Source organism: Daphnia carinata, chromosome 7, assembly GCF_022539665.2.
Source record: "Daphnia carinata strain CSIRO-1 chromosome 7, CSIRO_AGI_Dcar_HiC_V3, whole genome shotgun sequence".
NCBI lineage: Eukaryota > Metazoa > Arthropoda > Branchiopoda > Diplostraca > Daphniidae > Daphnia > Daphnia carinata.
Genome location: NC_081337.1, coordinates 6,068,826 through 6,087,955, shown reverse-complemented (window position 1 = coordinate 6,087,955; position 19,130 = coordinate 6,068,826). Strand labels below are relative to the sequence as shown.

At 42.0% G+C, this 19,130-nt stretch overlaps 1 protein-coding gene across 4 annotated transcripts; it reads left to right on the top strand.

Annotated features, from left to right (window-relative positions):
• The first annotated feature begins 6,107 nt into the window (after nt 1-6,107).
• On the top strand, nt 6,108-18,263 carry LOC130699304 (fibroblast growth factor receptor 2-like). 4 transcript variants are annotated; one of them, XM_059496309.1, is made up of 14 exons: nt 6,108-6,554; nt 9,552-9,805; nt 11,791-11,941; nt 12,051-12,463; nt 12,537-12,725; nt 13,997-14,193; nt 14,690-14,828; nt 14,928-15,084; nt 15,159-15,514; nt 15,587-15,805; nt 15,893-16,038; nt 16,113-16,447; nt 16,529-16,634; nt 16,716-18,263. In XM_059496309.1, the coding sequence occupies exons 2-14, from the start codon at nt 9,730-9,732 to the stop codon at nt 16,809-16,811; spliced, it is 2,580 nt and encodes an 859-aa protein (XP_059352292.1). In that variant the 5' UTR covers nt 6,108-6,554; nt 9,552-9,729; the 3' UTR covers nt 16,812-18,263. The 4 variants fall into 4 exon arrangements, with proteins under 4 accessions (XP_059352292.1, XP_059352290.1, XP_059352289.1 ...); XM_059496307.1 differs by lacking the exons at nt 6,108-6,554; nt 9,552-9,805 and adding an exon at nt 11,053-11,230 and having other exon boundaries at nt 15,896-16,038; XM_059496306.1 differs by lacking the exons at nt 6,108-6,554; nt 9,552-9,805 and adding an exon at nt 11,053-11,230.
• Nucleotides 18,264-19,130: the final 867 nt, after the last annotated feature.

Sequence of the window (19,130 nt, the reverse complement as noted above, 5' to 3'; positions counted from 1 at the left end):
TAAGGAATGAGCACAAAAAGTTCGTTTGCTTCTTCTTCTCCCCCCCCCTTTTCAAAAAAACACGACTGCACATTTATTTTTTTCGCTTTTTGATTGGGGACTGTGCACACACACACCCAGTTTGTGAAGGGAGTTTGCGGGGGGGTTCCTATATGCGGTAGAATATCCTTCCGGCGGAAACGGGTACCATCTTGGTTATGAGAAGACGAAGAAAAGGCAAATTTGCATAGCCGCATTGTCAACAAAAGGAGTGCAAACAGCCACAATGGGAACCGCATCGTAGTGTTTCATCAATGTAAACAGCCGTTTTTTTTTTTCACGCTGCGAATGAATGAAAGAATGTGGATGAAAAAGGGCGGAGCATGAAATACATGGTAATCGGAGATTCGGGCCGAGCCTTGAAGCGGCTCTAATCCAATTTTGCAATTGCGATAATCGCGTTACAAACCCTTTTGGAACTGTCACGCGTCAATGACCGTACACGAGCTCATCCGTTTTCGAATGGCTCCGTGCCATCGGAGACCCACTGCCACCTCTCTTTCTGTTCTAACCTTTTTTTTCTTTTTGTGTGAGTGGTCTCTCGTTTCATCGAGTCCATCATAGTTTCACTAATCAAAACGAGGGGCTCCAAATGAAAATCCATAAACTAATACGCAGCTTGTCCTCTCGTTGCCTTCAAATGGTCGGGATTTTAGATGATGATAATAATAATACTAAAGAGCCATTCAAGCGTCTCATCGCCATAGAAAATTTCGATCCTATCAAACGGTCAAAAAAAAATTCGTTGAATATTCAAGTGGTCTCCTTTTTCATTTTTAAAGGAAAACGGCGAGCTGCAGGTTCGCCCAGTTTCCTGTTCCTTCTTTTCATATCTTACATGTATATCATTTCTTTTTTTTTTTTTTTCTTCTAAAAAGATGATCAAGAACATAAACAGCAACGGTGGCTCAACAACTTTTCCATATTTTCTTTAAAATTTTTTTTTTTTTAATTCTTTTTTTTTTGGCGTTTTTAAAACGTACGTCTCCACCGAGTTTTTGAAGTTACATAATGGCATGTTGCCAGCTTTTTTTTTTTTTTTCTAGAAAACGTCACGGTCTTACCTCTTTGGCTGGTATCCATCTTTCTTTTTTACCACCCTTTCCTTTTTTTTTCTTTGTCGTCATTCGGTTTACGTACGTTAGTTCTTTCGTTCTGAAATTAGAAATAATGAGAATTTTCTTCTTCTTTCCCCGCGTCACCACTTATTACACCCTTTCCCCCTTTTTAGGGGGGGGGAGAGAAAATGTCGTTGAAGTAAAACAAAAATTTTAAAAAATGAATAAAAAGAATGGTATACGTAACAGGCGCACTAATGAAGACGTGCTTTTGCTGCTGTGACCGTGATCAAACAATCAAAGATTCGTCGTACAAAGGGTGACTCGTATAGCCTCGAAATGGAACGCATAGGGGAAAGTTCAAGATGAAAGGATCACGTTTCGCGTCAATGCTGGCCAGTATAAATTTTTTTTCCCCCCTTTTTTTTTTTCTTGATTGAGAGAGTAAATACATCGCAAGTGGCTGGAATCGGAGGCAGGAAAAGAACTGTGGGAAAATGAGAACTCGAACCGTTCCATCACGTTCAGTGCAGTCCCTTTAAATATCCATCGTGGAGAAAATAAAGGAAAACAATTTTCTTCATCAAGAAGCTCCGGCTAGTTTTTTTTTTTTTTTTCTCACTTATATTTAAAAAAAATATATATTTTCCCTGCGCTCCCTTTTTATTTATTTAGGAGAAGGAAGTCTTTGTATTGTGCGACGTGATTCGCCATCAAGACGGAAAACTCGGGGTCTCTATTTTCCATCGGATATCTATGAGGGCGGATATACACAATAATGTTGGCCGACATGATGGCTGTGCCGATCTTCTTCAGTTCTCATTCTTAGGGCCATCTACGATGAGGGATATCGAGGGATTGTTCTCTTCTTCTTTTTTTTTCCAAGGGGGGAGACATAGAAAAAAAAAAAGAGCTGCGCCGATGGGCTTCTCCTGTTACAGGCGGATACACTGCGCATTTTCTACACGCAACCTATGCAGTTCCTCTTAGCCGTCCTTTTTCTTTTTTTCGGGGCCCGTTTGTTTCGTCCATTGAACACGGAGAGGGCGTGTTTCTTTATCTGAGCGCACACACTGGTAATAGAGCAGAGCTGTGTCTCCCAAGTAAGCGCAGCCATCTTTTTTCTGTGTGTGTGTGTGTTAAATCTGAGAGTTCTAGCGTAGACACAAGAGGGACCGTTGTAATATTAACGTGTAACAACCTCTTAACGACCCTCTGAATGAAAAAGAAAAGATCTGCTTTCCTATTCTTCTTGATAGGAACATGCCAAAAAGACTTCCTCTTCCAACAGTTTGCTATTTCGCTTAAAAGCTTATCATCTTTTCATCCGACAGCATCCGGACATGGGGTGGAGGGGAGAAAGATTTTGCTTCCCTTTTTTTTCTTTTTCCGTAGTGAACTTTGGTGAACCTGTAACGTGGCAATGAAAAGATGTTTCCGTTTGTTCTTCATCATCTTCTTCTTCGTAACGAGTGGATTTCCTTCCCTTAGTAACTGTTTTCTTTTTTTTATTTTCCTGTACCATTTTAAGCAGATGTCAAATGCAAAGGGAAAACCGGTCCTCATAATAATAAATCATAATAAATAATGGACGCCGTTTTGGCTAATGGAGAGTGCGACGCCAGCATCGGCTACCAACTCACCGCGCACTTTTTAACGCGTCAATAACGTTGTCATATCTAATGGCAAAACAAGAAACTTTGCGTAATCAGGCCAGTGTGCCGCGCTCAATGGAGACGGGCCACTCCGAAGCAGATAACCAGCGTTGCATATGTTTATACTTCCAAGTCAATATATACGATTCAAAATGGAAATGATTTTTTCCTTTTTTTGTCTCTGACATTAGTCACGATATTCCATCACGCATTCGTTCCAACTGCTATGCAATGCCGTTTTGCCTTTCTCAGAAAATCGTTTCTATATGAACTGCCGTTTGATACGAAGCCGAAAAGCTACTCGCGTTGTGTGTGTCGTCAAACAAGTCGACGAGCAACAGTTTTAGGATTCCCAGATTCAACCGGTTCCCCCACTTGCCAGTGACTTGGTTGCGAAACTAGACGTACTCATAATAAGAGAAAGGCTGCATTAAAAAAAAAACAACAACACTCAAGAATTGGACGATAGTAAAGATAAAAAAGCAAAGCGGACAACCCGGGCAATTACAAAAAATTGTGGACTTATCTTTTCAAACGCTGCACCTTCTATCCTATATGGCTTTCAAAGTGGGACCGAATTTATCTACGCCTATAATCTGTATATACATATACAAGTCTCTCTTTATACAGTACGTTACGTACCTGCTACTTGCTTTTTCCTTTTTTTTTCATGGGGACCATCAAAAAAACTAATGCGCAGCAGGACAAAAAAGGACGATTGTGATACGCAAAAGGACTATATCGACTAAGAAAAACAAATGGCTGTTTTTCCCTTGTGCCTGTTTTTAAAAGCCCAAAGGTGTACGATGGGGATAGAAGCGTTTTCTTACCTTCGAGTGTGCCTCTACAACACTATCGGTCCGAGACCTCCTAAGAAGACGGCCACTTGAGACAAAATGGTAGGTGGAGACTGGCTAGTTTTCTCTCTCTCATCTGTTTCTGAACCCGCTGTATATGTAAACTACGGCATCCCATTTCCACGCGGCACTGTTTTCACGTCATTTGCATATCCTTCAAGGAAGAGAGGGCATTACGTATACTGTTGTATAGCAGTTGACGGGAGTTAGGCTGGTTAAACCTCTTTCTCTCTCTCTCTGGCTCGCGCACAAGACAAAATTCGTTTTGTTGAGGTTTTTTTTCTCTTGCGTTTGCGTTCACGTGAGGAGAAGAAAAAAGGTTCAAGAATTTGATCATCACCATTTTTCGTGTACGCTTAAATTATATAGCCCTTTTGTGTCGACCAAGAGGGAGTGAAAATGATCGATGATGAAGGGTATCGGACGGGCGAGAAAGAATTTGAAACAATCATCAAAGGTAATCGCAGGCAACATCATTAGACATCATTTTCTTTTGTTTCGTGTCCTTGGTATTCTTATTTTTTTTATCTTATTATATACATATATGTGTGTGTGTATTATTTTTTTTTTTTTTTCTTTCTCTTTGGTTGTAATTTGATTATCTCGAAAGAAAATAGGAAAACAAAGAGAAAACTAAAGTTAGAACAAAAAAAAAAGTGGAGGATGTCTTGCGGCTAAAAGAATGTACGGTGTTTGACAGAACATCACTCCCAGTCGAAAAGAAAGTGGATGAGAGAAATGATATGAAACATGTTGTAAGTATATATCAGGTCGTTTGCATGATTTACAATCTCGTGCAATTGCTAAAAAAAAAAAGGAAAAAGGAAAGAAAACAAGGAAAATTATGTTAATGAAGCGAAGGAAGGCGACCAGAAAAGGTAACAGATCGAGATTGATCCCTGACATTGATTAGGGGGTGGGCGCGGATGTAGCGGACGTCTCCTTTGATTAATGAAGTTTCAATTTATTATCTCTTTTCGCGTGATGAATATCGTATCAAAAGAACCGATCTCTCTCCCGATACAATCACGTGCAAAATTGCTGCTAGATTTTTATGTAACTGCACGCGTGTCTATCATTAAAAAAAATTGGAAAGAAACAAGAACATTCGACTCGATTTGCATAAAAAGGTTTCCAGTCTCGTTTGTATTTACCCTTTTCTTTTTTTTTTCTTCTTGTTTGCATATTTTTCTTCGTTTTCGTTTTTATTTTTTCTACGTCTTTATTTTCTAACCCCCCACCCTGGATATTTACCTTTTGGTAACAGTCGTTTAGATTTTGGGCCAAGTTCTGGAACGTTATCGCATTTATCTTTTTTTTTCTATTCTCCCCCCCCCCCCTCCTGTTCCTACCTCTACCCATTGCTTTCTTACTGCTACATCTACCCTCCAAAAAAAAAAAAAAAAAACTGATTACGTTTTGTGTTTATGAAAAGTCGTCGAACCTTCTGCTGTAGCCAGGGGTCCTGTCCAATTTCCTTACCGTTCCCGTTGTTGTTGTTTCTTTTCCTCTCGATGTTGTTGTAGGGCACACACACTTCCAGATGATAAAGTGACCCTAGTATTTTGGGTTTTCTTTTATCCTTATCCAATACGTTATCACCCATTTTTTTTTTTTTTTTTGTCTCAGCGGTGTCTGTTACTCCCGTGCCGCTGTCGTATATACATGCAAGGAGACCTAACCAAACAGATAAATGCATATTCACACACGTAGGAACAGGTTTTAAGCGTCTAGCATGCCCTTGCTTTAGAAAAAAATAGATCCAAAGGTTTTCGAGACGTGGTTCGAAGGTCGTGTACACATAAACTAATGTAGGACGTGCAACATAGGCTTTTCTTTTTATGATTTGTTTGTATGTTTCTAAGTCGTAAGTAATTGACGCGATATACACACAAGCGTCGCAACGACGAATGCACGAACTTAAAAAACAGTGCGCACATAACGAGAAACAAGAGAGCTCAGAAGGAAGTCACTTCCTTTTTGATGGCGACGCTATAACGAGACGAGGAAATGCCGAGCACATTCTTGTTGCATTTGTTTCCAGACGCCAGCTGGAAATAGAAAATGTCTTTTTAACATTTCACGATGTGTGTAGATGGGATCCCAGATACACGCCAAACCTTATACCAATAGGTGGCTCTGTTGTTTTCTTTTCTTCTTTTAAAAAAAAATGCATATATATATATATATATACATATAAATTTAATTAAACAACAAATGGCCAAATAAAAAAAAGCCAATAAACTTTTAATAGTGTGTCCATCAAATCGTGAATATCTGTCTCTAAATATAGGTAGAGAGACAGAGAGAGAGAGAGTTAAGGAGAAAAACGAAACATGATTGGTCGGTGGACGGGTGAAAAAAAAAACGTGTGTAGTCCGCCAGAGGGCTGATGAGCAGAGTTTGTCCCCATGCAGTTTTAAGGGAGAGACAGAGAGAAAAGAAGGGGGGGGCCCCTTCGCATACACAGCATCTCGTCTCGTGGTTAAGGTCGGTGGAGAGGCGGGAGCCAAAATCAGTCGCGCCGCAGATCGCCTACAGTACGCACACGTTTTTCATTCGTCGCTGTTTTGAGTTTGGTCTTTTTCTATCTTTAGCTTCACGCCAAAGACGACGTAGAAAACATTGAAAAAGACACTGAAAGTTGAAAAACGAAATATTAAAAGAGAAAAACTTTCATCAACTTGTGTGTGACTGGGCACTTGGTTCTTTTTTCGTGGTAGTTGATTGTGCTCATCGAAGAAGTTGGAGTGCATGTGGTTGAAATTGTAAGTGAACGTGTCGAGACATCGTCAAAAGTAAAAAGACGAAAAATAAGTGCCGAGAAAGAAATAAAATTGAAGAAGCTGCTGACTCGTTTTCTGTACGGATATTTTCTTTCGTGGTTTTTTGGGAAACGTTGACTGCATCATCAAATGACGACTATCCGTGATCAAGCACATCAGGTGAGATTTATTCCGTTTCTAGTTTAGTCACAGCAATTGGGGAGCGTGAGAAACTACCAGTCTTTTTCTTGCCGTTTGATGATTGTTGGCGAAAAAAAAAGATTCGGTTGAAAAGTCGAATGTAAGAAAGAAAAGATGGAACGTTTGGAATATCATCATTAAAAGCCATTCGTCATCACGAGGCAAAGCCTTTTTGTGTGTGTATCGTGATTACAGGGGGCTGGCAGAAGAAGCCTATTGTCGCCATTTTGAAGGAGCTCGTATTGAATTTAGTGCCACTTCATTTCGATAGATTTCGTTTTATTTTTTTTTTAACATTCTTTTGTTTTGCTTCACGTGTTTTTGTTTGGTCACATGCCCGACTTGCAATCGGAGTGCACACGAGAGGGCGAATCCGTTTCGGTTATCTCGTTTTGTCGGTGAACAATTTTCTGGGTCGAGCGTAACACGAGTCTTTTATTATTGGCTGAAAAAAAAAAGAAAAGAAAAGGGCCTCAATTTTCATCCCGTTTCAGAGAAATATGTATTTTTTTTTTATTCCGTTAATATTTAGGGTGGTTTTGACCTATTGTCCAGTCGAAAAGATTGTTGGCCTCCCGATTTTGTGGTTCAATGGCGCCATATAGTTCGACCACTACGTTCTCTACCCAACCTCTATCAACCCCCTACCTCTTCTGTCTCAAGGAAACCATGTTGCCTTTTTTTTCTTTTTCGTTTCCATCTTCGACATTTTCAGAAAAAAAAAATAGGTTTCTTTTTTTTTTTTTTTTGCTTTCTTGTTGGTGTAGTTATTGGCCTTCCACCAGAAGTAGTGGGTGATGTTTTTCAGGCTAGAGGGAGGGGATGAGCAAAGTTGAAAAATGAGAAACACTTGTTGTAAAAGAAAAAAAAAGAAAGAAGACGAAGAAAGATGGAAGAAAAATGTTGTGTGAAGATGAGTTTGAAACAAACGGGAGGGTAGTCAGTGATGCGGGCGTTTGGGAAAGGAGCAAACAGGCATAATGAATCGTGTAGGAGACGTGGACAACGTTTTTGTTTTTCGAAAGTGAAGTCGAAATTCGCCAACAAAAGCCGATTGGATTTGCTCTTTCAAAGGGAGGTCATAGAAACAAAACGAAAAGAAAAAAAAAGAAACAAATCCTATTGGCGAAAAGGCTCTTTAAAGGGGGGGGGCACCTGTCTGTCCGTCTGACACGAGCCATGCATCTCATTTGCATTTGGTTTCACATTTGTAACCAACATCGGCCGTCACAATCAAAAACTCTTGCCGTTTGGTATAAATCATTTTGTACAAGTGAAACGTTTGTAGTCCAATCCTGACGTTCGGATGCATATCGAGGCCAATTGCTTTATGACTTTTGAATTGAAAAAAAAAAGAATAAAGAAATAAAAAAAAAAACAAAAAAACAAACGGTGTTGTTCTCGGAAAAAAAAAGGGCCTTGTAGTTGTATCCCAACCACCGCGACATCCATCATCTTTGTTTTGTTTTTTTTTTTGTTTTGTTTTTATGTTCTTCGTTGAATTCGGGTACATTCGTATGCATTCTCGAGTTATCACGTCATTTTTGTTCTTATATTGCAAGTCAAACATTGCCAAACTGTTTTATTGTGAAATTTGAGATGGTCGGCGATTTAAAAAAAAATCGTTCATGTTTTCACTTAAAAAACGGTTTGGGGGGGGGGGAGGTCAGAAAGTGCCGATTTTTTTCTTTCCAGTTTAATGAAAAGCGGCCATCTTTTCCCCTCAAAAACAAAAAAAAAATGCCGGTCAGTACGAGAGAGAGAGAAAAAAAAAAAGGGCGGGTGATTCAAAATGATAGGGGAGGAGGGCGAAACAAGAAGATGAGAAAAAGCCAAAAGAATAAACTATAGCCTCAGTGGGGTTGTATATACACACACACACACACACAAGAAGAGAAGCACCTTTGACCTTACCGGCCATCGGTCTTTTATTTTTTATTTTTTTTCCTCTTCTTGTACACTCACAACTTCTTTTTAAAAAGAAATTTGTGTTTTCCCCCTCTCTCATCTGGTCAGAAGAAGATGGATTTTGACTTTTTCAAGTTTCCTCCCCCGCCCTGCTATTATTTCCAATCGACACCCCGAAGATGCTCATGACTATGATTATCAATTTCGTGTGTTATTTTCCCCCACATCTTCCTTTCCACCCTCGGCCACGAAAATTGTCATAATTTCTCCTGTCTTGTTTTTCATAGCTGTTCTACGTGCCTTGGCTTCTCCAACCCAAGTTCTTTCTTTCTAATGTTGTAACACGAAACGGAGAATTTTCTGGCACTTGTTTGTGTGTGTGTGGGTGTCTCTAAAAATACGACACACAAGAATAATCCCATCGTCATTTTGATTTTCTCGCTAAAAATCCCTTTAAAAAAAAAGAATCGAAATAAAAATGATAATAAAAAGTGAGATGGAAAACAGGTCCATTTGATCCATGGGAATCCGTGTTTTTATTTTTTAATGTCGAGAAATGCAATCACCTGTATTGCATGGCCGTCTCAAACGCGGCACTGGTCGGAATCTTTTTGACACGTTAGATGGTGTTGGGGCACGCGCTCTTGAATTGTCCTTTTGTATTTTTGCCGTCGAAACAAGATGACGTTTCCGAAAGATCGACCTTTAAAAAAAAAAAAACCCTTTAGTTTTTATTGTCGTCAAAGCCAAAAAAAAAAGGCGAAGGCCTACCAGCCTTTTCGGCTGACTAGGTCGCGGTAAAGTACCGAGAGGGTGGGGCGTCTCGCCACTGATTTATTTATAGCTGGGGACAGGTGGATCTTCTTACCTGTAAAAATCACAAAAAGAAAAGGGGGGAGAGAATCTGGAGGACCCCCTGATATTGTGGCCTTATTTCGGGGTTCCATCCAGTCGCGGCTTTGTACTTTTTTCCCCTTCATATTTATAAGTATATGTGTAGAAATAGGATTTCTTCTTTTTTGAATTTTGAACTAATACAAATTTGTGTGTGTGTGTTTCCCCCCGCAGATGTTTTGATTGGAGGCAGCGCGTCGCGCCTTTTTGGAAGAGTCTCCCTCTTTATCTTTTTCATCCCGACTTTTGGAAGCTCACCCCACATTTTCTGATTGCCTCTGGAACAAGAAGAACAACAACAAAAGAAAAATACAATACTGAAGGGATCCGCGCCATCTTCATCTACGACAAGATGGACCGGATATTCTTCTTGTCTGCCTTGATTTCGATTACCGCCGTCGTCGTCCGCGCCGCGCCGACAAAACAATGTAAGTTTTGACCCCCTCATTTAATTTGTTTTGCTTTCTTTTTTTGTGGGGGAAATATGATTTCCAATTTTTCGTTTCCAAACTGGTGTGATGTGACACTTCCTGACTGGATCTCAAGGCACCAGGAAATTGCGTGTTTAGTAGACGTAGTCCTTCCTTTTGTTTTTTTTCGTGCCTCAGTGAACAATTAGCCAATGTCAATCATGTTGGCTTGTCTTTCTATATAAAAAACCCACGCCGGGGATTAAGCAACGAATAGAAAGTGACGGGCCCTTTTTGTTTGTGAACGGGGAGGAAATGATCGATTCCGACGCCCGTCTGACGTGCCGAATAGCCCAACAAGAACGGAAATAATGAGGTTTGGCCGAGCGTGTTCGCATGATGGCGGTCTCGCCATTTGCCAACCCTTATGAGGAAGGAATTCTTTGATTGATTCTAATCAAAGAGAAAACGGACGCTGTGAAGAAAAAAAGAAAAAGAGGAATGACGAAGTTGATGATTCTGGCGGGTAACGCCCCGTCACGGACGGCTACCTTGTCTGAAGGATACATCGAACGAAGGAAAGAAAACATTAAACTGTATTCTTAAATATAGGGTTAAAAGTAATGGAGGAAAAAAGAAATGGGGAACCTGTGGGTGCTGTAAAGTAGAAGAAGAACGATTTTTCTTCGACAACGATGTTGGGGCGACATATTTCCCAGAGGGCGCTGATGGACGTCATTAAATATAGATGCACGGAGGAGGGTTCCGAATGAGGAGAGGATATGTGTGTGACGAAGGGAAAGGAAAATAACTTTCGTTTTAAAAGAAAATGTGCTTTTATTTTTTTTATTTATTTGCATAGGGAAATTTTCGTTTGAATTTAATTTATGCGGCCTTCTTTTTTTTTTTTTTTTTTCAAGTTCTCTTGTAATGTACAGCGGTGTTTTTGTTGGTTGCCGTGCCAGTCGAGGTGTCTTTCTAATTTGCTGGAAATGACTCCCAGGTGTCAGTCGTGTGTGCACTGCGCGGTGAGCGGCTATGTGTGTTACACACACACACACACACACATCCATTTGAATAAATTCTCGCGTTAGATTCTCTTTTCTTTTGTTATCGAGTTCCCTCGAATCGGTTTCTAGCCGCCCAAGTCACGTGATTCAGCAAAGCCCGCATCTTGACTCCGTTTCTATGATGGCAGTGACGCCATCACAATTCTTTATTTTCTTTTATACGCTTTCAAGCCTTGCTTTTCTTGTCGTTATTTATTCGGGGATGATGCAATGGAAATCTCTTTTTTTTTCTTTCTTTACATACCTCTGTTAACTGCGGTCGGAGCCGATAGAAGAGGAGCCCCATCGCTTGAAATTGACCATTGTCTCTTACCTCCCTTCTTTTTTTGGGGGGGGGGACCTCTCTCATCCCTACGTGTTTCTATTGTCTCGGGTAGGCAAACTCTTCTTTTTAATTTACAACACCCTTAATTTTTTTTTTTTTCGTGCTTAACCTCTGGTTAAGAAATGCTGATGATTTTTTGTTTCTTCCTGGGAAAATCGATGGAACGCGAGGGGTTCTTTTCGTAGAATAGACGCACCACATCGTTGATTGGTTCCCCTTCTTTTTCTAGCCCCCCGTTTCAAATGTTGATGGGAAAAATGCTGACGAGAATACTCGCGATTTGGCATGTTGTAGAAAATTCTTATTAGTCGGCCTCTCTACGAAAAAGAAAAGAGATCAAAAGAATCGTTTTCTCCTCCACTTTAAACATGACAAGGCTCTGTGCTCGAATGCTGTTAAATAACAGTTTCAAATTACCTTTTATGAAAAGTAATAGGTTTGGGACGCGCGAGGTTAACCGCCTTTCTTCATTGTATTATTCTCTTGTCAGCCTCTTTTTTCCTCTTCTCCCCCCACTTTTCGTTGTGCATCTTTGTCCATTCAACTGCCGCGTGAGATGTTGGTTTTCAATCATAGTTCCACACTCATTTCCATTTTACATTTGACAGACAAAGAAGTGGAAGTCTACGAAGGCGACACGGTCAAATACGATTGCCCGCCTGGATTGGCGCAACTGGCCGGCAACGGATTGGAATGGTACCACAACGACGTCAAAGTGAAGCCTCGTGAGCATTCGCGAATCCATTACGCGAAAGACAAGTGCGTATTTTTCATTTTCAAATGGCGTCAATTCGCTTCACATGAAATCAGTGTTTTGCGATGTTCATCAATACATTGTGATTTGCAATGTTTTTTTTTTTCAAAACAGGAATTCGATCTCTATTTCGTACGTGGCGTCTATCGATGGGGGAGCGTGGTCCGTCCGCCCGAAGCGCACGCGTTTGATGGATCCAGCTCTCAAGATGACGCCCTGGTGTAATTTCACCGTCATCGTCAAGATGGACGATGACGATGTTGACTCGACGGCCGGTGAAGAGTTGCAGAGTGACCAGGCCGGTGAAGACTACCACCCTCATTCGCTGTTTAGCACTCCATCGCTGCACCCCGAAGAAGAGGAAAGCGATTTCCCAATGGCTGACGATGATGTATCGAGTTCGACCAGCTCGGACACGGACGGTAAACCGCAACCTCCCAGTTTCATCCGCCTCAAGAAAATGGAAACCAATATGTCGCAAGTGAAGCCGGCATCATCTACCGTCACGTACAAGTGCCCAGCTGACGGTATGTTGCAAACGAAAATAAATAATGCATTTCTCGAGTTTCAAAACTGACCTTATGTGCCTGGCCGCAACAGGATATCCTAAACCGGAGATAGTCTGGACGAAGGACGGCGGTCCGATCAAACGGCACTTGGGTTCGGCCAAGACGCAAAAGTGGTCGCTGGAGCTGGAGGAGGCCACCACCTACGATTCGGGAAACTACACTTGCACCGTGTCCAACTTGCACGGCTCCGTCTCGTTTACTTTCAAACTCCTCATTCAAGGTATAGTATTTTTTATTTTATTATTATTCTTTTTTTTTTTTTTTTTTTTTGTAGCAAATTGTTTATTGCTTGATAGAAACGCAGCTGGTGGTAGTACGAAAAAAAAAGGGGTGGGTGGGGATGGGCGAGGTTAAAGTTCTCTACCTGTATGTGGGCAGTGACCATATGAAATTTACCATACGAATGTCTTTAATGTCGCAGTACGTAACGCCGTTATTATTTGATTGTGAGGGCGGAAGGTGAGTCTACTAACAACTGTGCACGTAACGTACGCCGCTCGCATGTGCAAAGGCCGTTCGTAACACTAACCGCATCGGCTTTTTTTTTTTTTGGGGGGGGGGGGGCTTCGTGATGGTACCGACGGCATTGTTGGAACTTGTTCAATTATTCAATTATTTCCGGGTAGTTGGTTGGTTGTATTTTTTTTTCCCTTCTTCTCCAAGATGAAAAAAAAAGAACTAACAGGTAATTCCCCTGTACCACCTACGTGAGAATAAATCACGCTGTGGACAACCCTTTCCTCGTTCGATGATGTGCGTTGCTTCTAATAATAAACAACCGCCTCGTTTGCTGGTTGACGAAGTTGCAATTGACGAATCAATAGTGTCCGTCACGAAGACAGCATGACGAAACGCACATTTAAATCAAAAAAAAAAAAAAATTGCACCTTATAAATTGTGTTTGTTGCATGGAATGAACTTGACTGATGCATGTTTTCTCTCCGCTGTTTGTTGCTCTTGCGTACTGCAGAACGCTTCCCGCACAGGCCGCTCATCATGGAAATACGCAATTCGACTGTTTCCGTCGGCGGAACGGCGTCGTTTGAGTGCCGCGTTATTTCTGACCCGACGCCTTTCGTCCAATGGTACAGGCATATCGTAGACGACAATGGCTCCTACGTCAACGACACTGCGGGCACACCTATCGGCAACATTTTGCAGGTAAGTCGCCCGGAATGCATTTCTCTTTCTCTCCTCTTTTAAGCGCATGCTTGAGAAGTGTGACCAAAACACGACAAAAAGTATGTCACAAGTGGCGGTCACAGCCAAAGCTCACAGCTCCCTCGACACGTATTCGATTTAGAGCTCGTAAGGTAGGCGTTCATTGGCTCCGGGCGGGGGGGGGGGGGGTATTTATAGTTTGTACGAAATTATGACGAGGTTGTCGCCATGAAATGTTGTGTATGTGTGTGTGTATGTATCACTTCAACGTGGCCCGCCATTTGACAAAGTATAAAAAAATCGAATCGCATTTTCGTTCTGCTATCGCAGAGGGCCTTCTTCACAAGCCAATAATTAGCGACGACCTGAAGAACACGACAGTTGTGGAGGGCGACCAAGTGGCGCTGGTCTGCCGCGTCACCTCGCAATTGCATCCTCGTTTCCTCTGGGTTAAGCATTATCAAGTGAATGGCTCCTACGACGATGGCAATGGAACGTCTTATTACCGCCGCGTCAACCCAATTCAGGTTTCCATCCGCACGAAAATCGCAACGCCTTGCGGAATGCATCACTCGAGCATCTGTCCTTTTTTTCTTCTTCGTCTTTTTGCCTTCTCTTTTTTTTTCTTGCATTTCATACCATTCAGGGAACTGTCAACCGTCAGATTCCATTGCTCTATCTATTTGGAATTGAAGAACAAAAAAAGAAAGTCGGTTCCCAAATTGATAATGTGTCATCTTTCTATTAGACGCTCTGCAAAGAGTTGCTCGAATCCACCGCTAGGTGTCTCTTGCCCCTTGCATTCACTAACTCTCCCTTTTTATTTCTTTAACGCTCCCCGAAAGAAAGGGCGGAAACCAACAAAAAAAAAAAACGAATTGCACGACGTACTCCCAAAATAAAAACAGCATGAGAACGCCGAGAGATTGCACGTCTTTTCATTATTTGCACGACTTGGCACACAGTGCCGATTTGAGAAATTGGTTGTTCTAAAAATAATATATTTTTTGTATCACAACACAGGTGGACGAGGACGGTGAAGTGAATAACGACCCTCAAGTACTCCGACTAGAGAACGTGACCAAAGAGGATGCTGGGTGGTACACGTGCATGGCCGGCAATAGTTTAGGCATGTCGCACCGCAGCGCTTGGCTCACTGTCGGTAAGTCGCGAAACGTTGTTTTGCTTGATTGATGAAAAGATGGTGGGAATTCCCCTCAACACAAATGATCAACATTTTCATCATTTCCTTTATTCGCAGTGGACCCAGAAGAAGAATCGCCCACTGTTGATTACGTTTCTGAAGGTGGCATTCATCTGCAAGATCAGAAAGTGGTAATCGTCTTGGCTTCCGTACTGGGATCCATCGTGCTGGCCTTCGTCGTCCTCTTTGCCACCGCCTTCCGCAAGAAGTACAGGTATCAAAAATGATTGGTTTTAAAAAAATTGCCTAATTCATCTCGATGTCTAACAACTATCTTCCTTTGCGCAGCCGTCAAAAACGCAACAAGTTTATGGCTCTGGAGACGGCCCACTGCATTGCACCGTGCACCAAGAAAGTCATAATTGAGCAACGGTCGGCACTCAACGGTGTAGGTGGTGGCCTGCACGAGCCTCTGCTTTTCCCCGTCATTAAAATTGAAAAGCATCGTTCGAGATTGGATACGAACATTGGATCCGTGTCCGAGTACGAATTGCCAATGGACGAGAAATGGGAATTTCCCCGCCAATCTCTCAAGTTGGGAAAATCGCTGGGCGAAGGAGCTTTCGGTCACGTTGTCCAAGCTCAAGCTGACGGCATCCTCAATGACAACATTGTCAGAACCGTGGCTGTAAAAATGCTTAAAGGTAAGTTTCGTTTGTGACTGGATCAGCCGGACGACATCTGACACGTATCGTTTTTTTTTTCCCGTTCAACAGAGGGCCACACGGACACGGAATTGATGGACCTTGTCTCTGAAATGGAGATGATGAAAATGATCGGCAAACACACTAACATTCTCAATCTGCTCGGCTGTTGCACTCAAGACGGCCCGCTCTACGTCATTGTCGAATTCGCTCCGTACGGAAACTTGCGCGACTTTTTACGCCAGCACCGTCCCAGCTCGGGTTACGAACGCGCCATCGGACAGCTCGGATGTACGATCTCCTTTTCTATTTTCCACTTCTTTTTTGGGTTTCTTTTTAAAGACGTTAGACTGATGATGTTTTATGGTTCTCGTTTAGTAGGGAAGCTCGGCAATACGTCGTACGAACACCCGATCGAGTTTACCAACGGCGGCCGGATGGGTCAAGACACGCTTACGCACAAAGATCTCATCTCGTTCGCCTACCAAGTCGCTCGTGGAATGGACTATCTTGAATCGAAAAAGGTATGATTCATTGGCTGTTGCTGTTTGACAACAACACTGTATCTAATTGCCCGGTGTTTTGCCCATTATTGCAGTGCATCCATCGAGATTTGGCGGCTAGAAACGTGCTGGTCAGCGAAGATTGTGTCCTGAAGATTGCCGACTTTGGGTTGGCTCGCGACGTGCACATGCACGAGTACTACCGCAAGACGACAGACGGCCGCCTTCCCGTCAAGTGGATGGCGCCAGAAGCTTTGTTCCAGCGCGTTTACACCAGCCAGTCGGATGTCTGGTCATTCGGCATCCTCCTCTGGGAGATTATGACCCTGGGCGGCACCCCTTATCCGTCTGTGCCCAACATTGAGCGACTCTTCCAGCTCCTTCGCGACGGCCACCGCATGGAGAAGCCAGTCAGTTGCTCCCTCGAAGTGTAAGTTTGGAGTTTTTTGTTTTGTTTTCCTTTCCCATTCCGTGTGCAGCAAGTTCTGACTTCCCTTTGATTCAATTTCAGATATTTGTTGATGCGAGAATGCTGGCAGTACAATCCCATGGAGCGGCCCACATTCAGCGAATTGGTAGAAGATCTGGACCGAATCTTGACCCTCACTTCCAATGAGGTAAATATTTTTTGTGTGTGTGTGATCTGGAATCAGTAAACTAACCAATTGAATTTTTACCTTGCTGTGTCATTTTTCCAGGAATACTTGGAATTGGGGTTTGAATCTCCCGAGACACCGCCCAGCAGTCGCGAAAATTCCGACTGTCGGACACAGTTTGTCGTCTCGACGGTGTGATTGTCGCCCATCTCCGGAGCTGTTTTCCCCCTCTTTTTTTTTCCTATCTTTTGCTTGGACTATTCCCTCGCCATCTCTTCCATCCTCTCCTCCTTTGCGCGGATAGTGCGCACTACGAACGAGTTTTATCACAACACCTACACCAAACGAGAGGGGCAAGGAAGAAGATGGGAAAACCGCCAACACTGATAACAAAGTACAGAGGAATGGCGTGACTTGCATCACCGTTACCATTAGGTTGGGCAAGTTCACTCCACCATCTGCGATCAAATCTGGCAGAACTACGCCTACCCCCCGTCTTCAAGGGACAGCGTCACGCATCGAGTGAGGCGGTCCTCCTACTGAGGGAACATCCAAGTAGGATTCCAACTTTGAAAAAAAAAAAAAAATGTTCCAGCTACGACGTGCCATGTAGAAATGTGCCTTGCATGATGGACTAAACTTGCGAATCGTGATTCGTGTTTAGTCTCAGGGAAAGAAGATGTTGGGGAAAAACGGAAGGAGCAAATTTGCGCTGGATAAGAAGTTTGCGCAAATTCAGTGGGAACCATCTAGCGTTCACTATACTCTCTAATGTATCCAAAAGAAAAAATGCGTGAAGAATTCTCTCGTGCCTTCTCGATGCGCAAAATGTTTTTTGTATGATCCCGATCCCGTCAGGCGCGTGCGATGGACATACGGATTTTCATTGTGTTGGGATTTAGTTGTTTATAATTTCTGTTTTTTTTTTGTTTTTTTTTTGGCAAGTCCTAGTCACACGTCTGTTCATTTGAGAGCCTAAATGATTCGTTTGAAGAAAGGAAAGACAAACAATCAATCGAGTCAGGTGCGTTCATTTCTGAACTTGGGCTTTCTGTTGCATCAACACCACATACATTACATATAGAAAATTCGATGTCAATTGAATAATCATTTTATATTATACATAATGCTGGCCTCGTTCTTTTGTGCCTTTTGTTTTTCAATGTCATGTACAGTTTTTTGCCTTTTGTATATGTAGAAGACCCAGTCGTATCCCCTTTTTCTGGTGATTCCTCGCTCTCTTCAGCTGGCCACCTTGTCTCTTTCTTGCCCCTTTTTGAAACCAGAAACAAAAAGAAGATAGGGAAAAGTGCGCAACATTTAATCCAATCAAGTCGCACGGTTTGCCTGTATCAGTTGAAATATCATCTCGACAAATAATTTAAAAAATAACTAAATTCACTCTTTTCCCTCATTTTTCCGCCCGTTTTCCATGTTACGTCAATTCCACTTCCATTTATTCGCCAATTAACTTATTTTTGTCCCACCATCAATCAATTTATCCTCTTCTGTTTGTGTTTGTTTCTTTCGTTTCGGTTGATCTGCTCGTCGCTTCCGACACAAATGTTCGGACCATCGTCCAAATTCGCCAACATTACAAAGGAATACAATTAAAGTTTACTTCCCGCTGTCGAGAATCAGAAAAGCAAACCTGTTTGTACGATAATTTCATTGTTTTGATTGGTTGTGTGTTATCGGATGGGGATTCTTTCTAAAGAGAAATCTCTACTGTATCAAACCCAAGAACTGGACTGACAAACTGTCGCTCGACCAACCCGAGATTTCTCTCCAAAAGATGGCATTTCGCTTTTGAAAATGTCCCTCCAAGTACAAGGAGAAGTTGCAAAATCGGTTGAGCTAAGTGTGTAAGGAAAACAAAAACTTTTTGGTATCGAAGAGGGTCACATAGCTCGATGATTAGCTGCCTGCATCCATGAACCTATTGGCCGTGGGGAGAGCTTACGAACAACCTACAAGCTACGATTACCTCTTCTCTACCTGAAGTCTGTGGGTCGATCTTTAACATGTAGCGGACGGTACTACAGATCGATGAAACGTCTGCATATGTGCCGTGTAGGTGTGTGTGTGTAGTGTTTTTTTTTTTTTTTTAGTGTTTTAAATCTATTTAAATATTATAGAAATTAAAATCATATAAAAATAAAGTTATTTAACAATTAAAATTTATTATTATTCATTTTTATTTTTATTTACTATATATATTTTTTTGTCATGCTTTTTAGATATATTTAGTGAATAATATTTCGCAAAGCACCCGCTATCCTGCATGTTGGCTTTCATGCTGTCGCCCACCCGTTATAAGCAATACTCGTGGACTGAAAAGTTGTTTATATCCACGTTTCCATCCACAGTCTAGTGTTCCAAAACCCCATCCCACCGATTCACTCCAACCGGTGGCGGTTTCACGTAGTCCCCCCACCAGTCAATCACAACAAATGCACAATGTGACAGACACACAAAACTCCTCTCCATTTTTCCTTGTTGCTGAGATAGAGTAGT